This window comes from Elaeis guineensis, chromosome 8 (genome assembly GCF_000442705.2).
Source record: "Elaeis guineensis isolate ETL-2024a chromosome 8, EG11, whole genome shotgun sequence".
Classification (NCBI taxonomy): domain Eukaryota; kingdom Viridiplantae; phylum Streptophyta; class Magnoliopsida; order Arecales; family Arecaceae; genus Elaeis; species Elaeis guineensis.
In genome coordinates this window covers 72,564,507-72,575,505 of record NC_026000.2, presented here as the reverse complement: position 1 = coordinate 72,575,505, position 10,999 = coordinate 72,564,507, and the positions used below count along the sequence as shown (strand labels likewise).

Here is a 10,999-nt window from a genome sequence, read left to right as displayed (position 1 = left end):
GCACCCAAATTTCTTATTTCATGAAATAAGTTTTATTCTTCCTCACTTATTTGGATATTATTCTTTTACCACTCTAAATTTTATTCCAAGATATCAAACACTATTTTCTCCTTTAATTTATATCCGTAAATAATATAAGGCTAATTATTGATGCGACTACAAATATCTGGTAGGCTGATGGTGCTGGCATATTTTCTTGGAGAAAATTTCTGTGGAAGAGACAAAGTGAGGTCTTTTTTTTTTTAATTTTAAGTGGACCGGTAGCTTTTGAACATCTTGCTATGCTTTCTCCAGGGAATCCTTTCTAGAAAGCGACTAAATGAAGTGTATGGTTGAAAAATAATAAAAATAAGAGACCAAAGTACATTTTGAACATAATTTTCCACCCAGACAACAATAATTGCCGGCCCTACCATGTCACAAAAAAAAAAACACAAAACTTTTTTTTTGGAGAAAACAAATAGAGGAGAAATTACTAGATGGACTAGGTCCAATGGGCTAGTCTAATAATCACTTGCCACATTACCTCCTTATATTCAAGATCCAAACAAACAGAGATGATAATTTATCCTGTTGCCTATCATACGTGTGCATCCAGATTGGGACTGGTCCACTGGACCTGGTCCATCTAATAGTTTCACCATGCTAAGTCATGAGGCTACTTTTATGTACAAAGCCTTGGGTGCACTCAACGTAACAAAGGGGGAATGGGTTTTTGATGGAAAGAGAGAAGACAACCATGCAAGACGCAGAGAGTAGCAGAGCCAACAGCGGGGTGAAGAAATGGTCCCTCGATGGAACCACAGCTTTGGTCACTGGAGGCACCAAAGGAATCGGGTAAGGAATCCACCAACTTATTCTATCCACATCGTTAGCGCCCCCTACTATTTTCTTTCAATTTTCATCCAAATTTCCAAACTGTATGATCTTTGCCAATAACCTAAAATGGTTTTGCCTGCTTGTTAAATATGTAGATGATGAAGTTAAGAAAAAAAAAGGTTTAACTTGTCCATCAGTTAAGAAAAGAAGAAAAGGTCGTAATACACATGTTAGATCAAAGAACTAGAAAGCTAAATTCATTTGTCCTTTCTTCCTATTGTTGAGAGATATTGGCACATTCATTTTTTATACCACTTTATATAATTTTCTCGTTCTTTGCCTCATGATTTATCACGCTACTTTCTCATTAGAAGAAGTATTTTTAGATTTTTAAAAACTTTATAGTATAATTGTTTTCCACAGCGGGTAAAACTAAGTGATAAATTAGGAGAGAGCATGTATGCTCTGTTCATCAATAGAAAATGAACAAAAAATGAGACTGAATAGATAAAATAAATAACTGGAAATTCATACTAAAACAGAGAGCAAAAATTCCTAATCTTGCTGAACTATATACCATCTAGACAAAGTAGATATCTGATACACTAAATTCAATGATCAGTATATCATTATTATTATTTTTATATGTATCAGGGTGTTACTTGTTTTTTTGACAAAAATCAGGGTAATACTTGTTGATACTATTTGTTTGCCAAAAAGTATAGATTAATGATGTCCGGTATGGCCTGTATGCTTACATAGAATTTATTTCTTTTCCTAGGAAAACAGGATGTGAACATGTGAAAGGATTATAGTTGCTTTTCCAAATTAAACTTTTCCTCCTTTTTTGGTATCAGAAATCTCCCGTTTGAAACTATGGTTCACATCACAATTTCTACACTTCTCTTAAATTTGAACTTCTGGAAATTCTAATGTTATTAACCCGGGCACTTTTAACTCACATATGATAGAGATATTCTAGTTTCTCCACTTTGCAAGTGGTTTAGAGAGAAGACTATATTAAGAACTAAGAATTACCACGATAAAATTTTCGCTCATTTATACCAGTGCACCTGATAGTGGTTTTACACCTCCATGATTGCTCATCAAAGAAGATCTTACCGAGTTCATGAAGTTGCCCGATGTTGTTTTGCCACTGTGACGATGTAAATGTGATCCTCTGATAACATTCCAGGCATGCCATAGTTGAAGGGTTAGCTGGATTTGGAGCAACCGTACATACATGTTCCAGGGATGAAGCAGAGCTCAACAAATGCCTGGAACGATGGAAAACTCTGAACATTCATGTCACCGGATCAGTTTGCGATGTCTCTTCCCGAGCCCAAAGAGAGAAACTAATGGAGGGTGTCCGTTCCATTTTCCAGGGGAAGCTCAATATCCTGGTAAGTTTGGAGCAATATTGCACTAAATGTTGTTATAAAGATCAATCAGAATACAGAAACAGGCCAGCGATGGAACTGTCAATAAAACCCAACAGTAAATGATCTCTAAATCTCTTGTGACACAAATAATGCTCATCAAACTTACGAGGCCATCCAGATTGTTGCACATCCCGTATAGCTGTTCCTCTTCCATCTAGGTAGGCCACGGCTCTGACGAGGAGCCTCCTAGCGTCTGTTGTTTCTGTACCCTCCAAAAAAGACAACTTAGGAGGTAGCAGTTCAACCTAGATCCTGTCGTAAATATTTAAGTTCATGCCGAGTGTTGCCTTCTTGAGATGGTCTCTTGTTTAGCATTCGCATAACTGACTCCTGAGTCTAATTTACTGGAGTATGAATCCATATTACATCCACATAACAAAGTTGTGGTGCCCCCACCTAGATTAACAATGCAGGGACGAGCATTGTGAAGCCAGCTTTGGATTTCACCGCTGAAGAGTATTCCTTTCTCATGGCTACCAACTTGGAATCAGCTTTCCATCTGAGCCAACTAGCTCACCCTCTTCTGAAGGCATCGGAGGCAGGCAGCATCGTCTTCATCTCCTCAATCGCAGGTGTTACAGGCATGCCAAATTTATCCATTTATGCAGCAACTAAAGGTAATCTAGTATGAGGCTTATTTTATCAAGCAAAGGTAATCAGTAACTGTGCAGGGATCCCCCACTCTTTATGACTTTGTTATCTGCTATATTCTTCAGGAGCACTGAATCAGCTCACAAAGAATCTGGCTTGTGAGTGGGCAAATGACAATATCCGAGTCAACTGTGTTGCTCCAGGGCCCATCCGGACACCACTCATGCAGCCTGTAAGGGCCCTTTTTAAATTGTTGTCTGCATTTTTTCTTCGAAAAAAAAAAAAATGTCCTCCATCGCAAAAAATAAATAAATAAATAAAGGGAGGGTAGCACCCCTCACTTGATGGATAAGTACATATTTTAGTGTAGCATATATGGTTGATTATAGCATTGCATTTTCTGAACATTGACAAAGCTATGCAGAGTGGTGATGGGGTGCTTTAGGAGACCCCTAAACCAAGCAAATCTATGCTATTAGAGATGATCATTATGTTGGTAGAGGAAAAGGATATATATATATATAACAATGATTGGCTACTTTTTTTTCTGAAAGAAAAAACTATCGCCAGCTACTTGTGTTGGCATTTTAGTAACGATAATAGAAAGTTTCTTTATTTATGCGGCCTACATCAGCATTATTATATTATAGTCATATTGATCTTTGTAGTGAGTACCGTAATTGTAAGTTTAGTTCATATATCTCCACGATGGTAGAAATTATTGGTTGGACCGGATCAACCAGCTGAGCAGTGGATCAGTCCAACCTTAAAGAGACCCACACAAGAGGGGAAAAAAAAAGAAGCAATGCACGGCATGTTGTGCATGTGCCTTGGTGGTTGGGTTGGTCCACCGCTGAGCTGGTGGACCAGCTCCAACCATTAGTTGCCACCGAGAATTGGATTCTGCTCTATCATCGGGCTTCTCCCATGCTAGTAACAGAAAAAGAACAGGAAAAACAAGACCACTTGATATTGATCGGATAAATATGACCTAGTAGTTTGAGTTTAATATGGATCATGACTGCAAATTTTATTTTAATTTACAAGGCTCGATCCAAGCTGATCGAGTGTCATATTCTGCACCATAGATCTTTTTGGAAAAACAAAAAGGAAAATCAGACTCCCTAGTTTTCCTCTCGTGCAAGGACCCCAAGGTGGCCCTGCAGGGCTACAACATTATTTAGCAACTAAAAATGGATAGGAAATTTGCAGTGGCCACAGTAGTTGCAATCAAACCTCATGTAATTTGCACTGCATCTTTCACCAAGACAGACACATGTTGTAAGTCGTTAGGCTAAATTTCTTCTAAAATCTCTCATCCTTTGCATTTGTATATATAGGTACTTGATGACAAGGAAGCTACAGCAAGACAAGTCTCCCACGTACCCATGAGGCGTATTGGAGAACCAGAGGAGGTGGCATCTCTTGTGTCATTCCTATGTCTACCTGCTGCTTCCTATATCACGGGTCAACTTATTTGCGTTGATGGAGGTTGGACTGCGAGTGGTTTCTAAAAGGAAAAACAACTCTACAATGAAGTTCTTGCTCTCAATCCTCAACTCTACCAGTGGCCTCGAGTGGTGATGCATGCTTAAGACAGGTTGGCAGAAAGCTTTTTTAGTTGTGGTGGTTTTCAGTCATGGAGACTAGAGCCTTGATAATAAAGTTCACGACATTTTTGGTCGTTTTGAATTGATGGATTCATATAGGCTATCATTTGGCCATAATTGCTACTTTGCATCATGAGATGTCAAATATACAATCTTCTCAATAGAAGTTTTAATGCTGCCAGCCACCGATTTTGTGTATAATTAATGTCTTGTGTTGACAATCTTGCATGTTGGTCATGAATTATGCATACATAATGTAAAAAGTTTGTGCAAATAATTTATTTTTATTTTTATTTTGGTAAAAGGAGGAGCATAGTTAGATTCTTTAAGATAAAGATACAACAATCTGTTTAAGGGACATATATGCTACAGACACTCAAACACAGCAGATGGTCCAACAATATATTCTAAGTTGTAAACCAAAACATAACTGGCAAGAAGTTTAAAACACCGATTCCATGATTGGGAATAACAGAATATCTTCGTCACCCCATGTTGTTGAAGGTAAAGAATGGAAACTTGACCCCAGCAGAGAGTTCGCACTACCACCAAAATAGATAAAATCCTGCACTGAAACTCAGTTATATGTAGTGACAAAGAGCCGATCCAATATATGTTTATCCTGCAGATACAGAAAACCCTGAATGAAGTGCCATTGTTTACAATGCCATGTGTACCACCAGATAAATTTCCCAAGTAGTAGAACAAATAGTTGTAATAACATCGTCAAGAGATAATCGTAACAGGGATGGACAGCATAGAGATGCCCTTCCCTCAACAATGAACCAGCTGCATTAAGCACCACACCACGGCACAATAAGAAATAGATGACACCGCATAACACTGTACCAAATATCACCCCCATCATAATCACAGTTCCTGCTGAAGCAAGATAAGGGAGAGCATACAGAAACATCCATTTGTGACAATGAGCTCCCGGAGCAGCACCCACAGCAGTAATTGATGAATAAAGAATTATGAAATCAGAACCAACGCTGTTCAAGGGCCATGCCCCCATAATCCTTCCCCAATTAACAATCCAATTCTGATAGTCTTGCCCACAGAGATATCTGGAAAGTTGTAATCAAAGATATAGGAACCTGATAGCAATGTATTGAAAAATCCTTGCATTGACTGCAACAGTGAAGATGTAGATGCTTATATGAAATCACCTCATAGCACCCACAGACTAGTTGTACACAAAAATTATTATATAACAAGTATTGATAGAAACCCGAGCAATGAAAATACTTCCATAAAATATATACCCTGCAACAAAGAAATAAAAGGTCAGTAAAAAATTCTCCTTGGTTCTGCAGGATTCTTTCTTTTTTTTCATCCTTTTCTCACCCGCAACTTTTCCTTCCTCAATCCTTTTCTTTCTTTTTTTCATTTTGTTCTTGTTTCTTCATTTTTTTTGTTTTCTAGATTCATGACACTCCTTTTTACCACATATATTCTATTTTTCACAGCTCTTTTTTTCATATTCATTTTGCATTCTTCCCATTCACCAATATACTTATCCCAGGCTTCTGTATACTCTGTACAACCATTGAGGCGGATTGAAAATACTCCACCACTACTGATGAAACAATTTGAAGAATTTTGATGTTGTCTTCCATTCCCATATTTCCTGGAAACCAACAAGCAGACATAAGTAGCAGCAGATAATATGGAGCAGAATTAGATGAAACTTGTGGTAGCCCGAACTTCCTATGACTTTCGTCTTATCTTGCAGTACATAGTATCTATGACTATTGTTGAACTGTGTATTCTTCCTCACTTATTTGGATATTCTTTTACCACTCTAAATTTTATTCCATGATCAAACACTACTTTCCCCTTTAATTTATATCACAAATAATATAAGGCTAATTATTAATACAACTACAAATATCTAGTAGACTGCAAATATCTGTTAGACTAATGGTGAGGCATATTTTGCAGGAGAAAATTTCTGTGAAAGAGACTACATGAAGTCCTTTTTTTTCTTTTTTTTTTTTTTTTTGTTTTGGGTGGACAAGTGTAGCTTTTGAACATCTCATGTTGCCATGCTTTCTCCAGAGGATCTTTTCAAGAAAGCGACTAAATGAAGTATATGGTTGAAAAATAACAAAAATAAGAGACCAACGTTTTACATTTTGAGCATAATTTTCCACCCAGACAACAATAATTGCGGCCCTACCAAGTCACAAAAAAAAAAAAAAAATAATACAAAACTTTCTTTTCCAAGGTAAAAAATAGTGAAAATTACTAGATGAACTCGTTGAAATTTATCCAATTAAGTCCCATTTGAATGTGGCTCATACTGACACGCATCAAAATTTATTTTGGTTGATTTTATTTATTTGGACTCTAACTAAAGATAAACCTTCTATAAATTGAAGATATACTTGATGATTATCGTGATAAAGTTAATTTCTATATAACCATCATGGTTAACATCCATCTTTCGATCTTTGAAACTGATTCGGATACTGTTTCTAATGAATAAGGCACGTTACAAAAGATTTGGTCTCTAACTCACTCGAGAGTTTGTGAGGACCTCCCGATCCGATTTTCTTAGAGTTGGAATTAGAAAATCAAGGTACTCTTTGACGACAACAAGAGCAGATTCTCTTCTAGTTGCAAGTCGTAGATGATTACATAATTCTATTATTACAGGTTGATTAGACAGGTTGATGGAAAAGATCTTCAATGGTATCAATGGTTTTGTTTTTATATAAGTTCTATTGTCCATAAAGTTCTTATATTGTGGTATCAGAGTCTAGATCTGTATTTCTTCCAACAGCCATCAAGGTCCGGATCCATTTCCGAATTTCATAAAGAATTTACGATTTTTTTTAAAGATCTACGATATATTTATTTATTTATTTTTTAAAAGGGCCGAAATATTATTTGAATAAATAAATAAAAATTAAAGAAAGAGGAAGAAGGCCGGGCCCTCCACCTCCCATTACGGTGACCGGATTTCGATTGAACTCAGGGTGCTGTGGGGACAGCCGACGGGGCGTCGGGGAAATCTCCTCCGTTGAAGCAATAAAAAAAAAAAAAAATGGAGGAACAGAGCCGATCGTGTGCCCTGCTCCTCACACGGTGGGTGGCCGGGCTTCCATGTACTCACCGATCTTTTGATGAGGATGGCCGGATCTCCGGCCAGCCGGCGCCACCCATGCACAGCTGCCACGTCGGTCCCCCAACTCCGGCAACCAGGCCACCGTTGCAATAAAATAAATAAAAAAAAAAAAAGGAAAAGAAAGAGGGAAAAGAGAAGGGCATGGATCCCGGGGATGGATTTTCGGTCCTCCTCCGGCGACCGTTGCGGTGGATCCTGGGGAAGGGGCGGCGGTCCGCCAATTGTGGTTTTCTGGCGATCGCTGGCCCGTTTTTTGGTGGGTGGAGCGCCGGCCGCGGCATCTCCACTTCCGTCCGATCTCGAAAGATTTGGAGACAGCGGTTTGGAGGGGAGAACCGTCGGTCCGCCGATTAGGTCTCTCCGGCGACCGTCAGCCAGCACATGGCCGGGGAGGCAGGATCCACTTTCCGGCGCCTCCACCGTGTGCGATCAGCGGGCTCGGGTTTTGCGTTTCAACCCGAAAACCGAAACCCGCTTGGACCCATTTGCTAATTGAGGGCACTTTTGCATGAAAACCCCTGATAAGAATATATTACATAAGGGTCCTTCTAAAATTACATTTTAATTTCTATATAGAGTTTATTATGCAAAAATCTCTAGATTATTATTTAGACCCTGTCATAAAATTTATTACATAAACATCCTCTAATAATCATGATATAGTCCTTGTCATCCGGTTGTATTGCATAAAAGCCTATAAACTTATACTTTACATATTTTTAAGTACTGTTTAAATTATTTATATGTGAATAAAGCTTTGTAGGCCTATTATCATGTTCTTGATGATATAAGGAAGTGATCATGAACTTTTTAAAATAAAAAATTTTCTATAATGTATAATTTTAGATAAATATAATTAATTTAATAAAATTTTAATTATGTCATAATTATTTTAAGCTACTAAAATATTGATCAGCTTCCAAAAGAGCATCTACATGTTCGATGTTTAGATAAGTAAAATGATAGGATTGTATGTTAGATCGAGTGATATTTTTATACCCAAAGGTATAGTATTTGCTTGTACCCAATATGCATGTTTTATTAGGTTCACTGGTGATATGATATATGACTAAGTAGATATAGCCGTTAGTATATTATGGCACTCGCCCAAAGAAAAAATATAATGATGCACTGGCTACCCGCCAAAATCAAATATCAAGAAATTTATTTACTTTGGATAAAGTTTAATAAGTCTTATTATTTGATGATAATATGAGCATGTATTCTTTGCAGTATTAATTTTCATAATTATTAATAGTAGCATAAAAAAAAATTTCTCTTAATGGATTGAATTTCTTGGAATAGAAAGAGAGATTAATACTTACATTAGGGTGTGCTGACCTTGATTTGGTGTTTCGAGTGGATGATTCTTCACCATTATGGATGAAAGTACACCAGAATGAAAGAGCCTTTAAGACATGTGAGTGTTCCAATTGCCTCAACTTGCTCCATGAGAAATCTAACATAGTACTAGGAGATCCATCCCTTCATGTTATAAAGTACGTATTTTCTTAAATATTATGGAGTAGAAATTAATAAGATATGACAAGATAAAGATCAGTATCTGTGAGTATATTATGGAGATGAGAAAAATTACAGCACAATTATTTGATATTAAAGTTTCTATATCAGATACTTTCTGATCTACTTTATTCTTATTTCTCTTCTATCAGAGTATGATCTCCTTAAAGTCTCCTATAATTCAAACAATGAGCATTGGATGGTTAATGATCAATTACTGACCATTTGTGTGGAAGAGATTGATAAAGGAAAAGATAGAAGTGTGAACTTCGATTCATATCAAGTTGGTGCAAAAGCAAATAAAGATAATGGTATACCCAAGGTAAAAGAGGAGAAAGCATTAGTTGTGGCGTAAGCCATTAATAAGGTTGTCAAATACTTCTTCTGCAAAAGGATGGGACACCTAAGTAAAATTGCATTAAGTATGAAAAGTGACTGCAAAAGAATAATACCCTTTACTCTTATGTATGTTTTGAATTAATTTTGTAAAGATTTCTAATTTTATTTAGTGCATTGACTCTAGTGTATTTATGCACATTATCAACAATATTTAGGACTTCCTATTAACAAGGCATTAATTTGACTGAAAGTGAACGATGCATTCTTATTGAAAATTAAGTATGTTTACTTATTAAGACCATTAGATATTATAGAATCATCTTAGATTCTAGAGTTGTTTTCATATTCTTTTGAAAACTCTTCTATATTATGACATTGGCATTGAAAGTTGGGGCATACCTCCAAAAGAAAGTTAAAAGAATAGTGAATGATAGGATCTTAGGATCATCAAACTTCACTAATTTTGTGAATGTATTGTCTATATAAAGACAAAGCAATCATACACATTTAAGAAAGGGTGCTAGGATAAGTCAAGGAAATTTGAAAATCATTCACATGATTGCATGCAAATCTTTTTCCATATTTAACCAGTATTTTGTCATACTCATTGATGTCTATTCACAATATGTATCTATACTTTTTGTATGATAGGGCTGATATTTTGATGTCTTTAAGAAATTTAAAATAAAAATAGAGATACAATAAAAAGAAAGTGATTAAAGTAGTCTAATTTGAATAAGGTGGCAAGTACTATAGTAGATATATAGAAATGGAATAAAGGTTAGGACCATTAGTGAAATTTCTAGAAAAACTAGCATTGTATTCTAGTACATAATATCAAAGCATATCAGATCAAAATGGTATAGCTGAAATAAAAAATTGAACATTTAAAGAAATAGGTCGGACTATGATAAGTTATTATACTCTACCTAATTATTTGTGGGGTGAGATTGTAAAGATGACTATGCATATATTTTATATAAGATCCTTACTAAGGTAGTTCAAAAGATTCTTATGAGTTATGAACTAGTAGGTTCAGATCTCTTTTAATATTTATGGATGATAGAAGATCGATAGACTTAATATTTGGTGAGGAGATTTAGGTTCAGGTCTCTTCTAATAGTCATATACAACTGATATAGATGACTAATATGGTTTAGATCAGCATATCATCTCATGTCTGACCAACCTAGTTGACATGGGTAAACTCGAGTCAACAAGTAATGTAATACAAAACATAATCTCCTAAAATAGTCAGATAAGTGAAGATGAGGTGGGGTCCCTCTGTTGCTTTCTTTAGACATCAATAAATTGGTCAGATTAGACAATAAAACCAATTAAAGAACCACCATCCAATACTTGTCTTAGACACCAAATTAGTTGATTAGAATCGATCAAATTAATTTGTAGACCCAGGCTTGAACCATTAAGCCAAATTTGATCTTGATTTAATCAATTCACATCATATGTGAATCAATTTGACCAACTACAACTAAACTCAATTTTTGAGCTCTTTTGACCTAATCCTAACCAACTTTTGA

At 36.1% G+C, this 10,999-nt stretch overlaps 1 protein-coding gene across 1 annotated transcript; it reads left to right on the top strand.

The window, feature by feature from the left end:
- Positions 1-661: 661 nt before the first annotated feature.
- On the top strand, positions 662-4,663 carry LOC140859634 (noroxomaritidine/norcraugsodine reductase-like). The gene is made up of 5 exons (XM_073261584.1): positions 662-837; positions 2,015-2,222; positions 2,662-2,878; positions 2,978-3,084; positions 4,193-4,663. Exons 1-5 carry the CDS (start codon positions 719-721, stop codon positions 4,364-4,366), a joined length of 825 nt encoding a protein of 274 aa, XP_073117685.1. The 5' UTR covers positions 662-718; the 3' UTR covers positions 4,367-4,663.
- The last annotated feature ends 6,336 nt before the right edge of the window (positions 4,664-10,999 follow it).

Excerpts from the sequence above, each read along its gene's own strand:
- LOC140859634 (XM_073261584.1), top strand. The coding sequence starts at position 719 with ATGGAAAGAGAGAAGACAACCATGCAAGACGCAGAGAGTAGCAGAGCC. Across the intron at positions 838-2,014 it reads GGAGGCACCAAAGGAATCGG|GCATGCCATAGTTGAAGGGT; the intron begins GTAAGGAATCCA and ends ATAACATTCCAG. Across the intron at positions 2,879-2,977 it reads CATTTATGCAGCAACTAAAG|GAGCACTGAATCAGCTCACA; the intron begins GTAATCTAGTAT and ends TATATTCTTCAG.